The sequence below is a fragment of the Engystomops pustulosus genome, chromosome 3 (genome assembly GCF_040894005.1).
Source record: "Engystomops pustulosus chromosome 3, aEngPut4.maternal, whole genome shotgun sequence".
Taxonomy (NCBI): Eukaryota; Metazoa; Chordata; class Amphibia; order Anura; family Leptodactylidae; genus Engystomops; species Engystomops pustulosus.
Window position 1 is genome coordinate 147,332,827 of NC_092413.1, and position 27,341 is coordinate 147,360,167.

Genomic DNA, 27,341 nt, shown 5'->3' on the forward strand with positions numbered 1-27,341 from the left:
AAGAGAAGCGGCTCTCTTCTGATCAGCAGGCCACAGCTTTGATAGAGCCGCCCGCTCTGCTCCCGACTACAATGCCCCCATTCAGGCAGCGCTGGCACTCATGACCCCCTTCCTGAATTTCCTTCAGTCTCTTCCTCTTTCCTTTCACAAGCTCAGTGAGTTACAGCCAGGTCCTCTCTAGGAGCATCCTATTTGTCTGTCCTGATGTCACATAATTAACCTCTGTTTTTCCAATAATTAAATGGGTTTCCATGGACAAGATTATGTTTTAATATATAAATTTTAAAAAGTTTACCTTTGGCATAAGAAACAATGTATTGGTATGTTTCCATGTTTCCTTTTACCTCCTATAAAGCTAATTTAGGTATCATAGCCATATGAAAACTGAATATTACTTTATTTTAAGATTGGAAGCAAATATTAGAGACAAAAGACAATACAATCTCCAGACAACCTGTTTAATAGTATGAAGTTTATCATAAATCTGAGAGTTATTCACTCCAGGTTGTAGCTATCTAGTCTTGTGAACACAACGCTGTGTTATGTTTATAATCCTTTTTTGTTATTTTATTGGACGGTAGCTCACAGGCTCTTGCGCTGCGTCTTCCATGTTTAGTTTAAATTATCCAGAAGTTTTGTAGACCAGGTTTACGTTAGGTGACATGTTACATGGCTGAGTGCATTTACAGTACAGTCCAACCAATTGATCATAATAGAGGATGATGTAGCAAGGCTTAAGAACAATCCTGGTGCTAATGAACACAAACCCCTATTTTCTCACCCCATCCACCCTGCACACCCCTTCCCACCGCCTCCTCCTGTCCTGGCATCTGTGTCAAAGCATTAATGAATTGAGCAGTTTATCAGAACGCTTGGGAACTGTCCTTTCTGCCCCACAACCCCCTCCTGTGGTCCTGCACATATACAGCTCCACCATCCATGCTGTGTATTGTCTAACTGTCATCTGCAATGAGACAAAAGCAGTAGGGAGAGTGACAACACACAAACAGAACACTGCCCGCGGAGTGACAGAGACGTAAGAAGAGAGAGTGAGTCAATGGTGTGAGCAGTATATAAGGGAGGACTGCAGAGCAGACTGCGAGACTTATACACTAAGTGTGGACAGCAGGCAATGAGAGACATCTGCACAAGGACACTGGAAAATAATAACAACCCAGAGGGAAATATTTCATTAATTTTTCTACCAAATAATTGGGTTATGTAAAATGCTCCTCTACTGGACAACGCTTTCTCTTTCATACCTGGCATCCCAGCTGATTTGCTGTGCTCCAGTGAGTAAGGACCAGTACAGACTACCAACCAGTGTCTTACAAGGTGAGTCCTGGGCAACAGGTGCAACATGGCACGAGGGTGAAATCTCTGCACTTTACCAAACTCACACATCATGTGTTGCTGTCATCATTTCCTAGAAAGAGTCTCTACCAATCAGTAATGGTAGAACAAGGCCAATGAGAATATAGAGCTTTTAATATTATGTCATGGTTTAGGAAGTGCTCGTATTACATTGCATGAATCACTCTCAGGAGTGTGACATAAAGGCTCTATAAATGACGGATATCTTACACACCAGTGATTCCATGTAACCATCATCTCATAGTTCATACTGTCTTCCACTACTTTTCCTGGATTACAATATGATTCCTTGTGTATTGCATTTTTAATTACAATCATATGTTAATGTATTCTTGACAGCCCTCTCTAACAGGGGGACATTAATCCTAGAAGCCGCACTAAAAACAGCACTACAGGCTTTAGAAGAAGCTATTAAGGAACAAAGCCTTCATCAACAAGAGTGTGCCAGATGTACTCTCTGTCTTTTCCCAGAATGTAGAAGCTTGCCTATAAAATGTAGAGGTGAGTAGTATTTACAGTATGAAGAATACAGCGTCCAGCGGGCTCATATTTGCAGGGTTCCTGACAAAAAACACAAATGTTCATGAAGGTGACATGTAGACATTTTATGAAATGAATTGGTATTTTAGTGGAAGAAATGGATAATAACTTTCAAAAACATCACTGAATTATTATAGTAGACAAAAACTTTGGTAGAGATTTAACAAAATTGTGCTCATTCTGGCAGAATTATCTTTACATTTATACCATGTGCGTGGGGTACATATATAAAAAGACTAATTTTGTTTTTTTGCCAATGTGTTTATTGTAACATTTTCCCCTTTATTTTCACACAAAATTTGGGTTATGTTCCTGTGTTCACAAATAAAACCAACCCCCAACTGCAAGGAATAAATACAAAAATGCTAGGTGCTTTATGGCATTTCTTAGACTTTCTCTATTAAAGCATTTTTATAAAACTCTTATAAAAGGATGTCCTCCATTTAACTTTTGGATATAGGTGAGCAGATCTGAACTTCCCATTCAGCTTTGGAGTTCAGATGTGCCCAAACTAGATAAATTAACGCCCCTCGCTACTATACCTGTGTCCCCTTGGCCAATCACAGCCATGCCTAGTATCTAAGGACAATTATTTGCCACATTGTCTGTTCAGCAGCCAATCCGGCAATATGTCCGGGTCATGTGGGGTGCACCTGAACCAGAACAGGAAGTTCGGCCCCTCCTATTTCTACCGTTGGGATGTTGGACCTTCACAGATACACTAGAACTACAGAAAGTGACATTTCTTTTTACCATAGGTAGAGAAATGTGGAGGCCATGGCAATATGCATGGAAATGGCATGTTGCCTGGTCTTTGGTGGTATCTTGGTCACACTTCATCTCTTATGTCTCTTCTCATGTAGCCCTCGAAGCTCAATTTTGTTCAAGATTCTATGAAACTAAATAGTAATTTCATGAAAGGGTACAAGCAATGTTTTCCACTAGAAATATATCTATCCTCAATTTATAAATGTCCAACGAATAAATGTTAGATCAGTGTCCAATCTTTATTAAATCAGTGAAAATATTGCTCTGTGATCGGTTGTGTAATGTTCATGAATTAAGATAGATGGATGACTCTGAGGCTGTTTGAGTGCACCATTTTCTGCAAGACCGTTTGCTAAAATGTTGTTATATATCACACAGTTTATTTCATAAGGACAGAGAGTTGATTGCAAGGACAACTGTTATCAAACAAAATTCAGGGTTGTATTGTTACGTGTCATGTTGCAAAAGAAATATATGTACCATTCTAAAAGTAAAGACACTTATATGTTAGATGTTTTTATTTTATACTGCAGGGAATATTTCTCTAATAAATCATACTACCCATGTATTTTGAAAATATATCTTTTTCTTCATAAAAACTCAGTATTTTACAGTTTGAGTTGTACAGAGCCATACTATGGCACTAGTACAAGTCCATGCACTTGGGGACATTAAAGGCTTCAAAGGGGTCCTAATGGAAGCTTATCTTAGTTACATCCTTCTTGTTCTAGAGATAGGTTGTTTCTTTATGTAGCAGTCCAGGAAGTTAGCAGGATAGGGAAGAACTGGCGTAACTTGTGCCCCAGTTGTAATGCATGAGGGTATGAGGAGGTGATGGCAAAAACAAGGAACTCTACCACATAATTTAACCTCTATAAAGCATTACTAGTGCTTTGTAGAGGTTAAACTACTTAATACTGCTCTTTTTTTTTTATAGCTATTACCTTTGTCCTTTGTTTAAAAAATGACTTTTAACTTTATGTTAATGTTGCTTAAATGCTCTGATTCTAGTGCTTAAGGCAGCCAATCAATGGAGATCCTTGTCAGAGGTGTCCCTGCGATCCATGCCTCGGATCGCAGGCACACCTATGCCCCCCTCCGTGGCGGCACCCTCCCTGACCCTCACTTACCTCTCTGCGTTCCTGCTTCTGTCCCGGGCCACTCAGCGTGCGCATCCCCGCTCCTTAGGGCACACGCACCGGCTATCGAAGATTTAAAGGGCCAGCACACATCTGACTGGTGCTGGCCAGTTCCGGGTTTTCTATTTAAGCCGGCTTCTCCCAGCAACCCCCAACGGATCTTTGAGCTATATGCCTGAGACAAAGCTTTACTTGCTCTCCTGCCTTGAACATCTGCTTGCTCCTGACCACGAGGTTACCTAATGTTCCTGTACCACGACCTTGGCTGTCACTGTGGGCTAGTCGCACCTGAGGAACAACCTGGTGGCACCACGCCGCAGCAAAACTATTCTTTTTTGCGGCAGGCTCTGGTGAAGACCGGATGCCACTTAGATTCCGGTCCCAGGTGTCAGCTAGTGGTTCAGGTCCAGGGGGTTCACTGACCCCGAGCACTGACAATCCTGAGTGCCAGACCCTACCAATTTGATGACCTATCACTCATTTCACCACATTTTGGTAAAAATCAACTGTCAAAGTTAACCAACTAAGATGTGTTATAAAGCTACACACAATTGTTTAAAGTATGTCTCATATACTACAATGTGAGGCAATGTCATAAATATGACAGAAGATGTGCTGCTGACTGTAGTTTTGTATTTATTTTGCATTCTGTCCTGCACTACTCTGGACACTGAATTTTTTCAAACCTGGTTGTCTTAATTCCCACTGCACTGGTCTGTCTCATTTTTACTTTGTTCTTGGCTGCAGATGGTTAAGCTAGCTGTGATAGACAGGTGCCTCCTCCACTCATACTACTTTCCTGCTAGTCTGGCTTGTTTGGATGTCATGGGACCGGTCCTTTCACTCTCTAGACCAGGATTCTGATATCTCTTAGGAGGATTGTCTGCTTTCTTCCCAATTCTTGCTGTAAGTCTTCTTAGTGCTTTCTGTATCTTTGGACCATTGCCTGTCTTCTAATCTTCCTGGTTTTTTTCTCCATGTTTTCACTTTGGTGCAAGAAAGGAACGTTGAACAGATGTCACTTACTTTCTCGGTTGGTATCTGCAAGTAGATAGGGAAAACTGAGTGGGTCTAGCTTTAGGGCTCATGGTCCAGGTTTATCATCATTTTCTTTTCCATTTTATTGTCTATTACCATACAGCAGCATTACAGTGTATGTTGCTCTTACAGTGGATGCGGAAAATATTCAGACCCCTGTTAAATGTTTCACTCTTTATTTCATTGCAACCAATTGGTAAAAAAAAGTTATTTTTCTGCTCATTAATGTACACTCTGGACCCTATCTTGACATAAAAAAACAGAAATGTAGATATTTATTGAACAAGAAAAACTGAAATATTACTGTTTCATAAGTATTCAGACCGATTGCTCAGTAGAAACACCTTTTGAGTAGAAACACCTTTTGAGCTAGTACAGCCATGAATCTTCTTGAGAATGATGCAACAGTGGGCTGCTGTGATATTTGACTTATGGAACTTTCCCCCGCCTCCCTATTGCATCTCTGGAGCACAGCCACAGTGATCTTGGCATTCTTCTTTCTCTCACCAAGGCTCTTCTCCCACGATTGCTTACTTTGGCTGGAATTGTGGTCATCCCATACTTCTTTCTTTAAAGGATTTATGGAGGCCACTGTGCAATTAGGAACCTTAAATGTTGCACAAATTCTTTTGTAAACATGGCCAGATGTGTGCCTTGCCACAGCTCTGTCTCTGAGCGCCGCGGGCAGTCCCTTAAACCTCATTATTTTAATTGATTCGACAAGTGCTGTGAGCTGTGAGGTCTTATATAGACAAGTGTGTGCCTTTTCTAATCAGGTCCAATCAGTTTAATCAAACACAGCTGGATTCCAATGAAGGAGTAGAACCATCTCAAGGAGGATCAGAAGGAAATGGACAGCATGTGAGTTAAATAGGAATGTCACAGCACATGGTCTGAATACTTATGACCATGTGATATTTCAGTTTTTCTCTTTTAATAAATTAGCAAAAATATCTACATTTCTGGGGGGGTTTCTGTCAAAGCTAAAAAAAGAAATGCATTGATTTTACCAATTGAATTCAATAAAACAAAAAATGATAAGGTCTGAATACTTTCCATACCCACTAGATGTGACTGGTCTCAATGGCATCTTATTATTAATAAGAGCTATTTAATTCTCTTACACCTGCTCTGTCATCTCCTGAATCTCATTTATATTCAGAGTAGCAGAATTGAATTGAGGGCTGAAGAGTTGTAGGCACAGATGGTCACCTTGACAATTTTTATAATAGATGGTGTCCATGTTATTTATATCAAAATCAATCCTTTTTATCACCATTCCCAGTTCTGATAAATAAACTCTTTAATAAAGATTATATTTTCCAAAGATAAATTAGGTTGTAACAAGTTGTGCACCTCTTCTGGAAGTAAACAGCAGAAGTTATTATGCAAGCAGAGATCTCAAAAACTTTGAGGATAAGAGGAGATTTCCAAGAGGCAAATTTTTTCCACCAAGATTTGCAAAATTCACCACAACTTCTGGATATGCTACACATGTATCAATTGTATTGTGCATCAAATTTGATATAAGGAAAAGCACCACTCCCGCACCTCCCCAAAAGAGAATACAGATGTTTTTTGCTTTTCCAATGGGAAACATCTGGTCTGCTCTAGATGGAGAGGGCTCTAGACGGCGCATATTTATCAGGACCTCTGCATCACACTAGTGTCATAGAGGCACTAAAATAATCGCAAATGCTAGCTTATTGCCCCAATCTGCCACCTTCACATCAGTGGGTCAGGAAGGGGCGTGACGCGGGGGCGTGGATGGCCGAGCGGAGGGCGCGGCCAACTGGGAGTGGACCGGTGCACCGGCGACTTTTCATAGAATACACGCTGTGCAGCGGCTGCCCCGATATATCAAGAGACTTCTGCAAATGCAGCGGCGGCTAGCGTATATTAAATAAGCCCCTTTGTGTCTATTTTTAGATTAATCTTTATAAATACTGATAGCTGAATGTCCAAACTCAACCTCTGCACCAGGCTTCCCAACTTATTGGGAACTTCCCAAACTTCCCAACTTCCCAAATGATTAAGAGTACTAGTCTTATATACGTATATATAGAGAGAATACACCTTAGGGGCCCCTTAAGGCTTATGTGCCCTGGTGTGGTTACACCCCTGCTGTAAAACAGTGAAAATTTGCAGAGGCTATAAATTTCCATGATGCAGACGGAGAGTGGTAAGGGAATAGAGCGAATATAGACAGCATTTTATTTTGGGGGTTATTTAGATAGGAAAAGACCAACACATTTGATTGAAGGAAATCAACCACTCTAAAAACACAGAAAACCTATAAATACTCACCTCCACTCCTCTTCATCTTGATCCCAAAACTTAAAATTAGCAGCACCTCCCTGTCACGTGATGTCATCATCCTCTCACCTAGTCCTGTAACCATGACAAGGTTTCAACCATTTTCATAGATAGGAACTCTTTCCTGTAAGAGCAGTGAGATACTGTACAGTAAAAGTGCAAGAGGGGTCTGACACCTTTGCTAAGAGTAAAGTACATAATATTACAAGCTATAGGAATAAGAACGGAATATGTTGATTGAAGGTGATATATTTGTCTTACAGAGAAAAAGCCAAATGTAGAAACTGAGCCAACTTGTGAGACTATCTTAACAACCGAAAAGAAAACCGATCCCTTGGAAAGAAGCTGGGCCCTTAGTGAAGTGTGTGGCTTTTACCACCAATTGTGTACAGAAGGAAATCATACATCAGAAAAATGCATAAAGATGATGGCTGGGCAATGTCTTCTCAAGCTGCAAGAGTGCAGTAAGAAAACAAGCATTTCAAAACTATTTCTATTGTTGTTTTACTCGAAACAGGAAACTTCAGGCTGTAAAACCCCATTCATGTGCACATTTGGATGCCCCAAACATGCACATGTTCTAAAACGGCCATACTACTCTATCACTTTCCACCAACATCTGACATTTGGGAGGCCACATATATATCAATTGGTTGGCTGGTTCCTGTAGAAAATTGCAGAATTGCCCAACACACATTTGATTAGGACCTGCCTAACACAAAACTGTATTCAATATAATATTGAACATTTACATTGTTCCATGTTGTTCAAATCATGCCTCTTTTATGTTTTAAGAATTAGAAAGCGACATGGATTATCTAAACACATCACCTGACTGGGGAAGTCAATGTGAGTACATTCAATATAAATTCATCATTCTCGACATATTGTTGACAACTGCCATGGTAGAGGGGGATTTCACTTATTAAATGTCCTATATAGTCAACAATTACATTCTAGGTAAGAACAATAAACAAATATATTGAATATTATTCAGCTTAGAAGACATCTGAGATTACACATCATTCCATACGTATGTAAATAGTACAGTGTTAATCCTCTATCACACAATTATATGTAATAAAATAAAGAAAAATGCATGTGCCCCATACAACACTTGCAACAAGAATGTTATGGCAGGACATTTAGGTAGATATAGGTACCATTAAGTTGGACATCTGCAATGCACAGTGATAATGCCTTATAGTTATCCAACAGGATCTAGCAGGATCAGCATTTCAGATGTTTTTGTCGTGATCTAAAATGTTATAGGAAGAGCACCTGTGAAAGGGAACCTGTCATCAAAAACTGGCTAAAAATGCTACTAGTAGTATGTTGTCTAGCAGCGTTACTCCTTACAGATCACATGCTTCCATCAGCAAGAAACTCAACTTTGAAGTGAAAAGTAAACTGATAGCATAAAGTCAAGGAGGCAGAGAGTTTAACAGTGAAGTCAAGCTCTCCCTGCCTCTGAGTCTTGCCAGAAGAGTAGGACCCACATGTGAATAATGTGGTGGTGCCCATGTGACCATTCACAGAAGTGACTGGATCAATTACGTGTGTATTTGTTCACCTTTCTATTTACCTCTATGATAATGTAGTCACATACACAACAACCCATTCACATGGTCTTGCTTGTGATGACTGATGGTCCCAGTAGTTGGAATCTTAGTGGAAAGCCACTAAAAAAGAAGAAAATTTTGGGCACCTTCTATACTGAATACTCACAATAAGATGACTTTTCCTGTTCAATAGAAATCCCTTTTCAGCCATCATATCGTCAAGCGGAGGTTTATAATGTAGTTTAACCCCTACAAATAACATAGGAAAAAACAGTGACAGTAGATGAAGGACACAACTCAGCTCTTCTCTTACCTCCCTGCACCTCCCTACACGTGTGTGCATTGTATAACCCCAAAGAGCAGCTCAGGTGAGATGGCTGAACCAAAGTCATGGAAAAAAGAGATAAAAAAATAAAAATCTTTTACTATACAGTTTTTATGGCATTTAAGGTACTGTATATATCTCAGGTTTATCCCAGAATGAAATTCATAAGGGTCCACAATTATTAAAAACAGTGGGGGACATTTACTATGGTGTTTCCGCCAGTTGTGTGGCGCTCTCACCACATGAGAGCGCCCAAATGCTCTGAGACCTATTTATTAGCTGTCGGGGACAGAAAAAAATGACTTTTTCCATCTGCTCCGACTCTTCTCCAAAAAGGGGCGTGGCTTTGGCGGAGTGGAAACTCAGACACAATTAATATGTGTCGCAGCCCTTTTTGGGCGCTGTAAACTGGCGGAAAGTAGACCAAAAGAAAACTGGTCTAGCAGGGACTGTTGGACACATTTCTGGTGCTCGGGACAGATTTTGGTCCCAGGGACAGAAAATGGTCTCGGCGCCAGAAATGTCTCTGCACAGCTCAACAATATTAAATGTGTGTCTTCTTTCCGAGAGCAAGTCGGTAACAAAGCCAATGCAGACACCGACACTTTAAGTAAATGTCCCCCAGTGTGCAGTTTGCCAATGTCTAGTGCAGGGTGCACCAGATTCATTGTGTCGCACATTAATCATGAATCTGGCGCCCCTGCACTGTTCCAACAGAGTGCACCAACTTATTTTTGGTGCACCTTTAACATGGGGTGTCTGACTGGAACACACCTTTATGGGCAGAAATTTGTGTCATGTTGTGTGTTATCACCAGTGACTGTTATTTACCCTTTTTCAGTGACATGTGGACAAGCTGTATCCACTGTAAACAACACTATACCCAAAGGTCGAATAGTCGGAGGAAGCATTACGTCACCTGGGTCTTGGCCATGGCTGGTGAATATTCGACTTAATGGAGAACTTATTTGTGGAGGGGTCCTGCTGGGAGATGCTTGGGTTCTAACTGCTGCACATTGCTTCAATGGGTATGAGAAAATTATTTATTAATAAAAATTATGACATATCTATAATATAACCGGAAATTGTGTGCAGTGTTTTGTTGTGATGAAAAATCATTTTACAATTCTTTTGGTGAATACTTTAATATTGATGAAAATAATGGTTTGTAAATCATGTCACTCTAGCGAGAGAACATAGGGCTTATCTGACAAACCCATGGACTTATTAGAGAGTCATGAAAAGCACTAATCAATAATCATTATCTGTTTCTTCCATGGTTCCCAGATTAGAATATGTGTCCTTTTTTGCAGAAACATGAATGAGCTGCACTGGACTGTTGTGGCTGGACAATATAACCTGAACAAAGAAGAAAATGAAAAAACACTCTATCAAGTAAACCGGATTATAACCCATCCCAAGGTACTTGTAAAGATTTTTGCGTCAAGGGAATTCTGAAAAACCGCATGGAAGGCCGGTGCCTATACTTTCTGCAGGAGTGTTGATGTTTGCTCCAATCCCAGGGCTCAAGCCTTCTGAGGTCAGGGATCGGCATAAACCTGTAAATAGTAATAATGGAATATAATATACATATATAATAATAATATAAATGTTACACATTTTATTATTGTATATCTCTGTGAAAGGATCATTCTTAGTTTTAAGGTACCTTTACCCATAGTTATCAACCTGGGCATTGCTAGGGTGGTAAAAGATCTGGGGCGTGATCCCTAATACATATGTACTACATTTCAGTAGTTTCCACTTCTGTACATAACCCCCTCCATGTACTTATATCCAACTGGAGACAACTTAGGAGAAATTCCAACTTTTCTATCCAGTGACTGCAGGTGACATGTCCTCGGATTGTAGTTGTTCTCTATCATCTCCTTTGGGTCCAGCATCGCCATGTCTCCTCTTCCATGTATGCGTACATACATAGATTCTGGTTTGTACACAGTACAACACTCACTAAGTGCTGTCCCCTCAAACTCCAGTGATGTCCCCCATAGCCTTTACTAAGTAATGTCCCACAGCCACCAGTAAATAATTTCCCCACAGCCCCCACTAAGTAAAGTCCCTACAGTCCCCACTGAGTAATGTCCCCGCAGCCCCCACTAAGTAATGTTGCTACAGCCCCCAGCAATGTTCCCCACAGCTCTCACCAATAAGGTCCCCACCTTCCCCAAGTGTGTCCCCAATAGCCCACAGTAATGTCCTCCACAGCTCCCAGTATCATGAACAGCAAGTGATGTCCCCTTCAGTAAAGCCCACCCTCAACTGCTTCTCCCCACTGCATAATTAAAAAAATCAAACACTCACTTTTCTTTTCCATCCACCTTCCCGCAGTACAATGCAGGATGAGGCATGGCGACTCCATAAACTCGCTTTTCCTGTTACCAGCAATATAGCCTGCCGCTTAAAGCAGGAGGTGTGGTGTAATGACATTACTGTGTCTCCTGGGCTCTGTAGCTAACCCGCAGTCATTCGGGGCTCTGGTCAAAATATCTGGGGCACCAGCCCAGGGTCTTCTGACCTAGTGACACCCCTGGTTATCAGGCTCCCTGCCGTCATGTAGTATAAAATTAGTACTGTTTTCCTGAAGTGGAGACAGGAGTAAAATGACTCTCATCCAACACTGACTATATGAACACTATACTAATCTTCTGATTATAACCTGGTAACTGCACTATTTTTAAATTACAGAAAATAATTCCATTCTCATCCCTCATATTTCTTCCATAGTTCAATCAGAAGACATTTAACAATGATATTGCACTGTTGGAACTAACAAGCAGTGTAGTAGTATCTCCAAGCACAATTCCAGTGTGTCTCCCTGCAGTACCCATGGACCCAGCTCCTGGAACAAACTGCTACATTGCTGGATGGGGTTCTCTTTATGAAGGTCAGTTTACTAATATATCCTTCATCAATTACATTTAAAGGGAACCTGTCAGGTTATTTCAGAACCAGTAGTTGGCCCCTGTATCAGATGCATCTTCGAATCACTTTTCAAAAACTCCATGTAATGTAACTGATGGATGTGCAATCCCCCATTCTGTAAAAACAGTGGGGCAGATTTATCAAGCTGTCTGAAAGTCAGAATATTTCCAGTTGCACATGGCAACCAATCACAGCTCCCCATTAAAATATTCATGAGCACTGGTAAAATGAAAGCTGAGCTCTGATTGGTTGCCATGGGCAACTAGAAATATTCTGACTTTCAGACTGCTTGATAAATCTTCCCCAGTATGTTGGTTCATATCATATTTAATGAAATATTGGATGTTTATTTTCTGTACCTTTTTCTGCTATATGTTAAAAACAGATGGTCCTCCGTCAGATGTTATAATGGAAGCTCGTGTCCCAGTTCTGAGTCAAGAATCATGCAAGAGCACCTTGGGGAAGGACATGTTGACCAATACCATGTTCTGTGCTGGCTATCTCACTGGGGGAATAGACTCTTGCCAGGTAACTTCTTTTCACAGGTCTGGCTTTGTCCTCTGTTTATAGGACTTTTGGGGGCTTTTTTACTGGTCAGGTGTGTCTTGGCAGTTTTTCCTTATTGACACATGTGGTGTTTGGAAGGGGGGCTGCTGAGCATTTCATTAGTGATAGGAGGCTGCTGGGCATTATAATAGTCAGGGGAGGCTGATTGACATTTCATTAGTGGGGTAGGCTGAAGGTCATTATTAGTGGGGGAGGCTCCTGGGCATTTCAATACTGGGTGAGGCTGCTTGGCATTTCATTAGTCGAAGAGGCTAAAGGGCATTTTATTAGAGGGGGAGAATGATGGGCATTTCATTTGTGGGGGAAGCTGTTGATTATTTTTGTGGTAAAATTACATATATACTCAACTATATACAGTAACTGAATATAGAATTAAAATCTAAAATAAAAAACTGTATGCAGTATAAACAGTAGGTGGAATAGGTATCCACCACATAAAAGTGCTTGACATAAAATTCCCACAAGATGTCATTAACACATCGCACAAAAAGTATTCAACAAGCCTACTGAAATTTATTTTATACTTTATACAAAGACTTTGATGGTGATGCCTCCTACAGTATGTGGAGAAACTAGTCACCTGCATTGCTCAGGTGTGAGTTTGGCTTATTCGTCCACGAATTCTTCTTCAGATCTTGAAGCTTTTGTGGGTTTCTTCCATTAACTTGAAGCTTTAGTTCAGTTCATAGATTTTCTATTGGATTTCCTATTGTCTCAGGTCAGGTGATTGGCCAAGGTATTTTAGCAGCTTTATTTATTTTATTTCTCTGAAACCAATTGAGAGTGGAAAAACAGCCGCACACCATGATATTACCATCTCCATACTTCGCTGTTCACATGGTGTTTTTGAAATTATGCAGTGCCTTTATTTCTCCTGCTGTATATACTAAACGTCTCATTGTTTTTCTTAAATTACAGGGAGACTCTGGAGGACCGTTAACATGCCAAGATCCTACCTCTAAGCAATACGTAATTTATGGCATAACATCATGGGGCAATGGCTGTGGAGAGAGAGGAAAGCCTGGAGTTTACACTAGAGTAACAGCCTTCATCGAATGGATCAGGAATCAGATGAACAGTAAGAACATTCTACAAATATGGAAGCAGCTTCTAATTGAATGATTATGAGTATCTTCAGGCACTATGTTTCTAGGTAACTAATGGGTAACCACAAAGTAACTGGAATTTTTAGTGATCATTGACTAATGCATCTGGATGTACAGTTATCTCATTCTAAAGAAGCAGCTAAAAGTAATGGCTGAAAGGTAGGCTCCTGCAGCAGCATCTGTTGTTAGGGATAACACTAAGGGCATTTTTTATTAAACTCCAACACCATTTTCAACTTTTCATAACATAAATTACAAAAAAATACTCTATACAGACATAAAAAAAGAAAAAAACAACAATACAAGAACTTAAAACAGAACCATAGAGGTAATATCTCACTTACCCACAAGTAAAGAATTCTACTCCCGTCAAGCGCAGATGGCATGAAGATAGATACACACAACAGGTAAAGATCATTACATTAACCATGAGAATTAAATAATTCTAGGCTCAAAATCTATTTAGGGCAACAAACGTTAAGTAACGATCATCGGGAATAAGGCAGGTTGGAGACCCCAGGGCAGACCATGATAATAGAGAGACCCCAGAGTAGACAATAATAATACAGGAAACCCCCGGAGCAGATAAATAATACTGGAGACTCCCAGAGCAGAGAAAAAAAAGAAATCTCATTTCCTGTCTCCTCACACAAGACACAGAGCGGCAGGAGAGGACCTAGGACAGTGGTGGCGAACCTATGGCACTGGTGCCAGAGATGGCACGAAGAGACATTTCTGTCGGCATGCTGGCAGTCTCCCAGGCACACAGTTTGCCAGATATGGCACCTTCCTGCAGTCTCAGGCAGTCCAAGTAGCGCCCTGCTATTTTAAAGTGACCCATCCTGTGCTTCTTGGTCCTGTCCGAAGAGTGCGAAGGTGTGGACAGGGTCGGGTTGGAGCTCAAAGATTCTGGTAGCAATAAGTTTGTTACTGCCTTAATTGCTGTGTTGGCACTTGGGGTAAAGCTAGTGTGTTTTGGGTCTTATTTTGGGCACTCAATCTCTAAAAGGTTCACCATCACTGACCTAGGAGAACTTCTTAGCTGTGCTCATCACTACCCAGCCTCCTGCACCAATGTTATGGAAGCGCTCATTAGACTCTCACTGTGAGCAGGCTGCGGGACACAACTCAATTGTACTTCTAGGTGTCTACTGGGCTTTATGTCATTGATGTCCATGATTTTACTGCTCATATAAGGAAGCTGGATGAGAGAAGCAATTATTTAACTGGTTTGGCATTTCTTTGACATTATTAGTGTATAACACCCACAAACTCAGTCTAGTCTCACTTTATTTTGCCACAAAACCATAAAAGTAATTTAAGCAAGTCCAGACGCAGAAGATTTTGCTAATAAAAATAATGAATCTTTTCTAACTTAAGACAACTTAGCATTTACGTGACCTATACTGATATTTATGCTGGCAGTCTGCTTTTCCCATAACAATATAAACTCTCCGATAAATAACTGCAATATGTGCCGTTTACATTGCCTGCACAAACATGAAATGGAAACAAGACACTAAAATATTTATACTACTGAATTGTCTTCAATTATCTCCAATTTTTGTTTCTTTCTTTTTCAGAATCAACTCCAAATCGAGAGCCATCATGCTTTGAGTTGGGAGCAATGACAGATACTCAACAAAATAACCCAAATTCGGCAGTCAGTCCCCTGTGTTCTTTTTACAAACAGTCGTGTCCGGCTCCCCTCAGTCCTGCGGCCTGTACACATTTAGCAGAAGAGAAGTGTAGGCAGAAGAAAAGACGTTGTGGTGAGTCTTTATGTAAATTGCCTTCATATTGCGTTGCTTTCATATTGCGTTGCCATCATTGGAGAAATAAAGTATTACACGGTTCTTTTTGAAATGAATATAATTGATGGATTAGCTGGAGGTTGATCATCTAAAGAGAGAAATGCTTCCCTCATAGAGTGTTAGAAAAGGTTTATAAGGCAGACAACCCGTCTAACAAATGTTGTTTATCATCAAATGGCTCTAAGGGGTTGAATGTTTTTGTTTGGTGCTGGTCTCAAAACACAAATATACTTTGTGCTGGAGACAATAAACATTATAAATAAAGTAATCAATGTCCCTGATAAAAATGCGAGACAAGGAAGTAAATTTAAACCTCTATTATGTATCTTATGTCTCCTCCACATTTTCCACTTACTTATGCAGCTAACCTATACACGTAGGAACCTTTATCTACCTTTACATAAGCAATTACAATATTTGTCAGCTTGTAGTAAACATTTGCATCAATGCCTAGACAGACATTCTATATGTAGCTACTCTTTCAAGGGGGGAAATGTATCATAGTTTTTTCTTTCTATGGTGAATTTTTGAGACATTTGGTAGCTCTTTTTTGTGCCTTATGTACAATCATGTCTTTTTACTTGTGATACAAGTATACAGCGAGGCTCCGTGCAAATTTTGGCTTCTTTTTGAGACTATTTGTTGCAAATGTCTCAAATCCACATGGACACAAGCCATGTGAGGAGTTATATGCAAAAGTGGATACAGAAAATTTGGGATTTGAGGCTGTGTCTCAAGCACTGTAGTCACATCCCAGGGAGATGACAACATATGAGGCTTCCGTCACACGTTGCATTTTAATTGCATTTTGAAATATATTACAACAGCTGAGAAGAAGTGATTTTCCTAATTACATTACTGTTAACATTTGCATTTACAAAACACATAGTAAACACGATGTCAATGCATGCCTTAACGCCACGTTTCCATTGCGTTGTGTACATTGCGTTGTGTAAAGACAAATGTTATCAGTAATGTAATAAGGCAAATCACCTCTCCTCAGCTGTTGTAATGCGTTTCAAAACTCAACCAAAACACCACGTGTGACCTCACTCTTAAGTAACCAATACATTTAATTTTCAAAATACAGGCTATTGTGCAAAATTTTAAACATTTAAAGCGTATGAAATTATTCCAATTTACATGTTAAAAAAGGGTCCATGAAAAAAATCCTTCCTTTGCACATGCCCTGGACCAGGTGCAGATTTGCACCTAAAAAGTCGCAAAAATAAGCAAAAAACTGTGGTACATAAGTGAAATGTCGTATGGAACACCTGGAAAATAAATACATAAGGCACACTGCACAAGGTGCATACCAAGGTGTACTTGAAAAACGACAACAAAAGTAGCAGTGAAAAGTCGGAAAAACTACAAAAGTCACAAAAATTAGACAATCAAACTAGCAGAAATAAAGATACATGTCTCCCAATGTCTGCCCATAAAAAATCCTTGAAACGTGAGCACAGTTTTTAGCAAGCCAACTAATATTAGCCTAAATTTAGAATAAATATGCTTTATAAGAAAGAGCGATGTGCATGCAGTTTATTTCACAATTACAGTGGATTCAAATAGTATTCAAACCCCATTACATTTTTTACTCTTTGTTCATTCCAACCTTTGTACACTCTGCACCCCATCATGACATAAAAAACAGAAATGTATATATTTTTGCCAATTTATTAAACATATTGGGGCAGATTTATCAAGCAGTCTGAAAGTCAGAATATTTCCAGTTGCCCATGGCAACCAATCACAGCTCAGCTTTCATTTCACCAGCGCTCATGAATATTTTAAAGGGGAGCTGTGATTGGTTGCCATGGGCAATTGGAAATATTCTGACTTTCAGACTGCTTGATAAATCTGCCCCATTGTCAGTATGGGATACAGAGTGTACATTAAAGAGATTTTTTGATCTTACCAATTGGCTGCAATGAAAAAGAATAAAAAATTTAAAGTGGTCTGAATACTTTCCGTACCCACTGTACATTTAATAAGAATGGCCTAAAGATTCTGCATTCTGTTTGAGCTGTGTTAGGAGCATTGCAGAATAAATGAAGTGTGCAGCTTTTTCTACAAGACCCAAAAGCAAAGCAGAAATCTACAGTAGAGTCATATGACAAGCCCAGGATAACAGGATATATAAAGTCCTCTCTGATGCTAATGCTTCCTTCATTCTGATGTGTTTGACCTACATTATGTCTAACTTCATGGAACATTTATACTTGTAATATACGTGTATAAGATCCTGTAGTCAGCAGAGTTACAGTGCAAAAAAATAACAGCCATTATCAATAATTTACGATTATTAGAGTTACAAGACACTAACTAAAAATATAGTGCTAATATAACCTATAAATATTCATTTCATGACCGTATAAAAAAGTGATGAGTTCCTACTTAGGACAGCTGTTACAGCTGACAGTTTCCCTGGGCTGAAAGGAAACTAATCATTGAGTGAGTTAGTACCTGAGAAGTGGTAGAGGTGCATAAATGTGTAGGCTTTTCGTTTCACGTTGGGCAATTGACTTATATCACATCTTGTATCAACTGGAATTATTATTTGGAATTTTTGCAGAGCTTCGTTCCTACCTCCAGATGCTCCTGAATTTGCTCCGCAAGGCAGAGGAATTCGTGCGTAACAGCGTAGATTTATCCTTCTTCACTCAGACTATTCCACAGTTCATGGAAGACATGTACAGCGATCTATTTCCCCACAGAACCCGGAGAGATCTTACTGGTATGACGTCATGAAAAGACTATTAGCATAATAAATGTACCCATAACAATTCATGCCTAAAGGCACAGTCATCTCCTAAAGTTGTCTTAAGGAACAGTTATCTCCAACCGTATTTCTCGTATGTCTGCCATTTACCCTTTTAACTCTAAAAAAGGGACCTGGACTTATTACCAGGAATTTTTCAAAGGTCTCTGTCCCTAGAGTAGCCTTGGAGTGGAGGTAAGGAAGCATATAAGTGGATGTTGTCAGGGACTAGCTGGGAGTTGTCAGCTTTAGCCATCAGGATTACCGAGAGGGTCACTAAATCACTATAAAGCAGTGGTCAATGGCTAGAGAAGTACAAAAGAACTTTGTAGATCCAAAGATAGAAAGAAAAGAAAATAATCAAAGACAAGTGGATATTAGGAACTGAATCTGAGTACACACCCATACAAAAGAGAAGACTTGAAATTCCTGTTACCAGGGTAATAGCCTTCTTACTTAGTAGCCTAATGCTGGACGACATCACATTTCATTTAATAATAGTATACTTCAGTACAGCTTCAATTGCATATAAACTCCGTTCAGAAAATGTATTGAAAATTTCCACCATCTTTCCTGTCAAAAAAACACACACATCAGTGGAACTTTTGGGGACCATGGCATCTATTATAAGAGAAATGTGATTGTCTTCAGCTAATTTTCATATGGTTTTGGAGGTGATTGTTTATAGGTAAATGGGCGAGAGTTCATGTAAAAGAGCAAATTCTAGAAAGGACATTTCATAATCGACCTGATGTGGATTAAAAGTTAGTGACAAGTTAGTAAGTCCATTTAAATCCATAATGAAATAATCTTGAGAACTGTAAACTCTAGCACAATGTACAAATACATAATTTCATAAAACCAGGCAAAGTAGACCTTGAAAAGTTAAGCAATTAACCCACAATCTACTACTATCATTTTTGAAACTTCATGTATTTTGTTGATTTGCAAACTGCTATGGAATTTGATGCCTCTCTATAAATAAAGATTATTATTATAATTTACAGCTTCCCCATATATAGACTGCATAAGGTAGTAACTGGACCTTTAATGTGTTCTTGTATTTTTTCTTTAAAAGAACAGAATCCAGTAGTGCATGCAATGGATAAAGAACACATGGAAATCATCTCAGATGAAAAAAATGGAACAGACAGCAAAACTGAAAATGATATTCACAGGTAGCCTGAATAGACTTTACTAGACAACAAAGAAAATCAAAGTCATGTATTCTTATAGACAGATATTACTTCCAAAGTACAGCTTTTATCTGTGGACTAAATTTTCATCTATTTTCACCAAATTCATCTATAAGCCAAAATGGAGAGCACCTATTGTGGAGGTCACAAGCCGTATCACGAGTAATACCAATCATTTGAATGGCTTTCATGTAATATTAAATTCATAGCCTCAGTTCCTCTGACATAAAGTCTACAATGCTATTATTCGAGCACAGAAATCCAATACCCTCAGTATTCATGTTATATATTAATATATCATTTTTTTATTCAGAGAACTGCAAAATACTTCATTTGAGGAGCTTTTTCCAGATCTTGGACAAAGACTAGATGACTGGATTTCACTTCTGCATCATATGGACCTTTCAAACTTACCTCAGAAAACAAAATACGTAGGGGAGGAAATTGAGAGTGTGGAAGAGCAGCTTTTCCTGGAGGTATTATGATAATAGTAATAATAGTATCTTTGTCTTAGATCTCATGCACACAAATGTGTCACATGTTGATAACACTAGGATAAATCTGTATGGGTTGCAAACTCTGGCAGGAATAGGACCTGCTCTAAAATTTGTGACTAAGGCAGTCAGCTTACTCACGGGATGTGTGCTAGATGCTAAAAAAGCAGTAGCGCATGGCCCCAAACAACAGTCATTGTGCCTCATATTCATTTCGTCTCTCCCAACTAGACTTAAAGACCTGTCAGGTTCCCTATAGACCTGTGGTTTAGGGCTCAAATCGACCTTTCTTAAGACTTTACGTGTAGAAAAATAAAAATAATAAACTTTTATAGTCACCGTGATGTGAGTCCAATGAGGCACATCAGACTTACATCAGAAGATCCTCTCATGATGCTGTGAGTGAATCCGGGATAATGCCCCGGCTTTACTGTGCTGTACCTACGGGGCTTGCACAGTGAAGCTGGGGTGTACTATGCCGGCTTCACTTGCTGCACTGCACTGCCACTGAAGGAAGTAAGAGATGGGGTGTGTATGATGAAGTTTTCAACATTGTAGCACATTGCCGTACAACTAGATGTGGCTGGACCTGCATGTCCATCTTTAAAAGGAACTGACTAAAGGAACTATGTGAACTAATAAACACCAGTGTCCTGCCACTTAACAATAACTCCATACTGGGACACTACTATACGCTGACTGTATAATACCAGTGTTAAAGGTTTAACTGCTTTCTTGAAAGTATCTGTATTTTTCGATTGCAAAATTAACATATTAAAAGTAACATATTAAAATATATTGTATTTAGAAGAAACTAAACAATATATATACATTCACTGGCATGTATGGATCAGCAGTGACATCTATAAAGAAAAGGGGAGCGTAACCTTAATTTTAAAAAAGACAGCTCCATCATTTCTGCTGACCATGAAAAGTAACTGAAAAAGTTTAATTCTAGGGTCAAAGCCTGTCTTGTTAAATGTACTCTACTTCTCAGCACTTTGAAACATTTTATTCTTCCCTAGTGTATAACAGTGGTCACAAATCACTTAAGAATTCTAGTCTTTCATAAAATAGCACATAAAGTCTAATCTATTCTGATGCTTTCTTGACATTCCAGAAGAATGATGATTCAGTGGAGGAACTAATAGAAATAGGACGACAGGTCGTTCACAACCTAAAGTCAGGGCTCAGAAGTTATGGAATCCTCACAGATGACCCTTTGGTTCCAGAGCAAGGTATGGGTTTGCCATACAGGGATCCAACAGCATAACCCTTCAGTATTGAGACTGTCCAGTGTAGTATGGAGAGAGTTGTAATGTATATTTCCATTATGTATCATATGCCATTACTTCACCTGTGAACTTATGTCTACTTAACAGAATCTATACCTGTTCATTCTCAACCACAAAAGAGAGACGTCCCAAGTGTAACTGGAGACACCAAAATAACTGTCCAAGGTACATTAGTAGTCAGGATTATGAATAATTTCTATACTGCATGGTTGTGAAGACTCCTGACACCAGCTCTTGTTATCTTTCACATATTGGGAAAATGCGTTACAGTGAGAGGAACTAGTTACAACAAAATCTCTCCCTTAGCCCCAAAGCTCATTAACCCTAGGCTTCTGCATAGGAGCAACGTCTTTTAACCAGGCCTCTGTGTCACCCAAGAGGTCCATGAAGAGTATTCATGTGGTCATTCACTAATAGAATGCTACAGGTACAAAAAAAGAACCTGTCAGTTGTGGTGTCAATAAATGCGGAGGTGGTGTCTGAAATACCTAGTTGCAGTATTGAAGGACCACCCAGAAATATTAATAGAATTAAGATGCTTTCCAGAAATATAGGAAATTATTCTCTGCTGGGAAAACAGTGCTGGTGGTGATGGGACCCACTACCAATTTAGTGGACACCAAAAGAGCTCCTGAAAAACCTTTTTATATAAAATAATAAAAGTTATGTCAGATTTAAAAAATAAAATATATTGGAAATCTTGGCAACTAAACATAGAGAAATGTTTTCTTATGTTTATTGGAGATTTTGAAGCCTCCATTTAAAATTCTTCTCAATAACAAGAGTAACCAGGTAAACCTTATCATAAGTCAGAAGGGTCAGTGGAGTGGGATGGTACCTAAAGCACATAAGATCCAGAAAAGCTTAGGGATTTACGTTAAAAGAGGAATCCGCTGCAATCTGAGTCATATGGGCTCCTGTTATTTTCGATACAGTGTAATGCTGTTTTGAATTTTTTTTTTGTCCTCTTATAAGACCTTAGTAAAAATGTAGACGGTTGTCAATGTTCCTAAGATTACACACCCAGCACTGAGGAGAAAGGCTACAATTTTTTACTTTATAGAATAGTTTTCTACAATGTGTTTAGTCTTCTAAACTAGTTTTAAATAAAAGCAATAGTACCACCTACATCATTGTGCCTGGGCCACAGAACTAACCAACCAGTGGATATTGGACTGGCGAGTTCTGAATATTGGTTGAAGGGATTCATACAGCCTGAATATTCTGAGTGTTTTAGTAAGCTTAGACTTGTTAGTGTTGAGACTCTTATAATCCTATTCCTAAATAATGTACTCTACACAGGTTGCCATCGACTGTCAGATGCCATTAATAAAGTTCAGTCCATTAAAGAGAGGAACAGATGGATTCTGCAGATTCCAGAGAGAGATCTATCAATGAAGTTCCAAGAGGTGAGAAGTTTAGTAAATTGTAATGCAATCCCACAATCTTCTAGTAATTGTACTCTTCAATGAAAATAGATTGGTAGCTTTGGAGCTTTGGACATACCAGTCATAAGAGGTCATAATCCATGTCTGCTAGACTCTTTCATCATTAACGGCACAAGGAATACAAAAAAAAGTTACATATGGCTTTCTTAAGCCTGGTGTATACCATGTTGCTCATGGACCCATGTGTATAACAGAATTAATATGAACCGTATAAATTCATGCACACTGGCCTCATGTTTATTACACAAAACATGGACCCATAGAACTGCATGTGTAGACTGACTTCATATGTATGATATCGAAAACATGGAGCCATAGAACTGCATGTGTAGACTGACTTTATATATATGACATCGTGAACATGGCCCATAGAACTGCATACACGGACCTCATGTATGTGAAAGACTGAACATGGACATACAGTACTGCAGGCTGTAATTCAAGCAACCATTTTTTGGACATTGGTTCATGTTCTTTGTGGAATAAATGCAGCAGTGATAAATAATAAATCAAAGTTTAAGACTGAATATCTAACTTTATACCTTGTAACTGCTAGGTTACTTTACACCACAAAGAAAATGTGCCACATCTTAGGCCAGATGCCCTTTCCCATGAAGGCAAGCTCCCCTTCACAAGGACAAGGCATTGTAAAAAAAAAAAAAAAAAGGATGTATAGTTCATAGTTTCAACAAAACACATTTGTTTTGTAAGAACCACTTTAACATTGATGATAATGATTAACCCCCCTCAAGACCAATTATTTTTTTTTTTTTGGTGTCTCCATTTTCACTCCTCTCCTTCCACAAGCCGTTACTTTTTGATTTTTTCATTTACAATGCAGCCTTGTTATATGTGAGACAAATTGTACTTTCCAGTGTTGCCATTTAATATTCTGTGGCATGTACTGAGAAGCTGGCAAAAGAAATTCCAAATGTGGTGGTATAGGCAAAAAAACACAGTTGTGCCTTATTCTGATGGGTGTTATTTTTTTTTACGACTTTCAATGTGTTTTTGAAACATTTCCTTTATTCTTTGGATCAGTATGATTGTAGAGATACCAAATTTATATAGTTTTCTTATGTCTTAATGCCTTTAGAAAAAAAATGTTTTGAAAATTGTACAACCTTTTTATCACTTTATATTCAAATTTTTATTGGCAGCAAAATGGAAAATAATGTAGATTTGTACTTTATGTTTATAACTGTTCTAGAGAAAGGGGGGGTGATTTGAATTTTTTTCATATTTTTTAAAACTTTTTTTTATTTTTACTGGGGGAGTCTTATTACTTATACAATTGTAGGTATATTACTTCTGTATTACAGTCTGTCTCAGAGTACAGAAATAGTAATGACAGATATGGGAGTCTTTAATATGGGGTGTCATTGCATCGATCAGCGCCCTCCGATGACGCCACATGCGGACCCTCAATTAAAAATGGCGGCACCCAGCAGCAGACCTGTTAGTAGCCGCAGTCTAGTTTGACCACGGCACCTACATGTTACCTACTTATATTGACAATGGGCGTTAATAAAGGGGTTAAAGGAACATGCCAGTATAAGCTAATACATTGAAAAATGCTTGGTGAGGGGTCGGAAGGGAGGAGCATAGCTCATTTGCATTGTATTCTTAGAACCTTGATAGAACCAAGAGTCCTGCTCCTCCCTTCAGGCCCTACACAAGATATCATTCAATGTATGAGCATTTGTTTCCAATGAAAAAGTATCATGTTAACCCAGATTGAGGTGTCTGTCATCATCATCATCAGTGATGATTGTCAGGAGTCAACATCAGCGAAAGCTGTAAGTTTCAGGTATAAACATGAGGAATCAGGTATATACGTAAACCATCAGCATTGCCAATTGTCATCAAGTATGGGGTGTCGGATGTCAGCATTCAGGGGCATTCACAGGTTCCGTTTCAAAACACAATCAAGGTGAAACGTGTGGGGGGGCTTGACTGGATTGTAAATGCATTTCATCAGTAACGAGCACTCTGTGTTGTATTATTTACATCGCGATACAACCCAAATGCAATGCAGACGGAACGTGTGAGCGCAGCCTGAATATGATTCTCCGCTGGCATCATATTGCCAGCCTTCACTTTCAGTTATGAGGACCAGTTTCAGCATCAGATGTCAGTGTATGTTTTAAGAATGAACATGATCAGATATTACTAGAATGTGAAACTTACATTAATATAATGTTCTCATTGTTTTAAATCCTGTTGTTCTGAAAAATAAGTGACTTTCCCTTTGGTGAATAAACACGTGAGAGCATTTTTGAAGATAAGTTTATTTCTATATAAAGTGTACAGTAGAAGAGTCATGACACTAGTCTAACTTTCCACTAGTGGGCAGAAGTTTTACTGTTTGTGCACAGAGTAGGGCATACGTCGCTGGTATGCGGGTGCAAACAATGGTCCCGTGAGCTGCATCCCGTTTGTCATCCGTGGGTGAGCCCCGCTCATATTGTGGTAGATAAATTCTATGCTTGCTTAAGTGTAATATTAGAAGTTAACAATAAAGTACATTTAATTATTGAGATAGATAATAACCATCTCCCCTCTCATAGATCCTGGTGGACCTGGGCTCACAGAATGGAAAAGGTTTGTACAGAGCTCGGGTTCGAGTGTGTGTGGCTGGAAGGTCTTCATCGTTCATCAGTCTGGTAGGTCTGGACAACAGTTCCCTTTATCGTAGTATGCCAGGACTCATTGCACTTTCAATGGACAGATTGAAAACTTAAGAAGCTGACAACAATATAACAGGCATGGAAGAGATCTCAATGATCTATACAGATGCGGTTACTGCATAAACTCATCCTGTTCATTCAAGGAACTTAAAGGGAACTGCCAAAATCCAATCTTGAAATGAAATCAGCATCTTCTACCTTACAAGAAAATGTGGATCCTTATGACTTTTTGGATGTGCACTTTTAAGACTTTGGGGCTTTATTATTTAATTAACCAAACATTATTAGGTGGTTGAAGCAATGACAACTATATGTTCATGTAAAGATCTGTTCATTTCTACAGGATGGAAGCAATGACTTACACCAAATTGACATTGAATAATATAACTTATTCACTTAGCAATGCCATGAGATGAGTGCTGTGGTACCTTCACTTTCTACGTAGAACACTGCTTTACAAAGTACAGAAGCTGTGCTGTATATGTCAGCTTAGCCCTGTTCACTTGTATAGGACTGAGCTGTCTATGAGTCATATGAGGGATGTAAGCAATGTCAGTGGCCTATGAAGAAGAAGAGACGCTTAAAGAAGTTCTGTGAACGCTTTCTGTAGTTAAAAGGCTGATGTTGGACTACAAATAGGTCATCAATTATTTAAACTTAGAATATCCATTGAATATAAAGGGCTGCATCATGTAGCATGTCAATATTAATTCATATTTATTAATTTTTTCTGCCTCAACTATGCATTCATTTACTTTCCCTTAATGTGATCTGCAGTCTTGAACACGCACATGAAAAACGCAAGTGTGGAAGGGGCCTAACTGAAGCTGAGATGATGGAAGGTAAGAGTTAGGCCCCTTCCACACTTGCGTTTTTCATGCGTGTGTTCTGCACGTGCTTTTGACACGTAGAACTTGTATTGCACTCTGTCCCATTGTAATCAATGGACTTTTTCAGTTTTGCATTATTTTTCACGCACGTTTTTTTAACGCACGTTTAAATCTCAGCATGCTTTACTTTTGCAAGTCACGCGCATGAAAAACGCACTATACAAGGCTTAACGCATTGCACTCTGAGACACATGCAAGTGCAATGCATTTTTCACGCATCAATTGGCATAGAAAAGATAGAGCTCATTGTCTGTGCGTGAAAAACGCATTGAAATTGCATTGAAAATGTGCGTGAAAACCGAGACACTGAACAAACTCTGTCTGAAAACTGATTGCACTCTGATGCAAAATGTCAGTTTTTCACTGACCAAACACTGATCGCACCCTGAACAGACTCTGACGTGATCTAGTAGTAACTAGTTTAACTAGCCATTTTTCACATACTTAATAAATGACTTTTATTGCAATCCAGGCATGGTGGCCTTAATTATGCAAATACCTGTGAAAAGTTTATGTTTTCAGCCAGATCTTGTCATTTAACAAATATCCTCATTTTGTCTTAAAGGACATCTACTATTAGTTTCACTGATGGTAGATGTGTAGCACTTAATGCATGTTTACTTATGCATTAACTGTTCTTTGTGAATAAAGAAACGGCACAATAAGTGAGAAAAAGAGCTTAAAAAATATGTAAATTAGCTGGCATCGCTGTCTTTTAATTTCTTAATGCCCCACACTGCTGGTCCTGCTCCCGCCCAAGTGAAGTCACCAGTTAGCTCTTAGCAACTTGGACGGGAGCAGGACCAGCAGTGTGGGGCATTAAGAAATTAAAAGACGGCGAGGCGTCAAGAGGCGTTCCGGTGACGTCAGCCTGTGCGCCTCGGGCTAATTTACATATTTTTAAAACTCTTTTTCTCACTAATTGTGCTGTATGCAGGTGTTTATAAAGTTGTATATATAGTTATGAAGCTGTTCTACCCATTTCATTGTTTCTGTGTGTTTTCAGTGTTGCTCTCCGGGGGTCTTGTTGTAAATCATCATAATCATTCCAATGTTTGGGATAATTGTATATAGT

At 39.1% G+C, this 27,341-nt stretch overlaps 1 protein-coding gene across 2 annotated transcripts; it reads left to right on the forward strand.

Moving 5' to 3' along the window:
* Positions 1-420: 420 nt before the first annotated feature.
* On the forward strand, positions 421-26,964 carry PRSS56 (serine protease 56). Of its 2 annotated transcripts, none has more exons than XM_072142481.1 (17): positions 421-1,335; positions 1,714-1,875; positions 7,439-7,639; positions 7,971-8,024; positions 9,904-10,090; positions 10,376-10,484; positions 11,808-11,967; positions 12,391-12,533; positions 13,491-13,650; positions 15,262-15,450; positions 18,068-18,229; positions 19,332-19,431; positions 19,763-19,925; positions 21,064-21,181; positions 21,326-21,403; positions 22,541-22,647; positions 25,257-26,964. In XM_072142481.1, the coding sequence occupies exons 1-17, from the start codon at positions 1,227-1,229 to the stop codon at positions 25,428-25,430; spliced, it is 2,376 nt and encodes a 791-aa protein (XP_071998582.1). In that variant the 5' UTR covers positions 421-1,226; the 3' UTR covers positions 25,431-26,964. The 2 variants fall into 2 exon arrangements, with proteins under 2 accessions (XP_071998582.1, XP_071998583.1); XM_072142482.1 differs by lacking the exon at positions 421-1,335 and adding an exon at positions 4,569-4,727 and having other exon boundaries at positions 1,806-1,875.
* Positions 26,965-27,341: the final 377 nt, after the last annotated feature.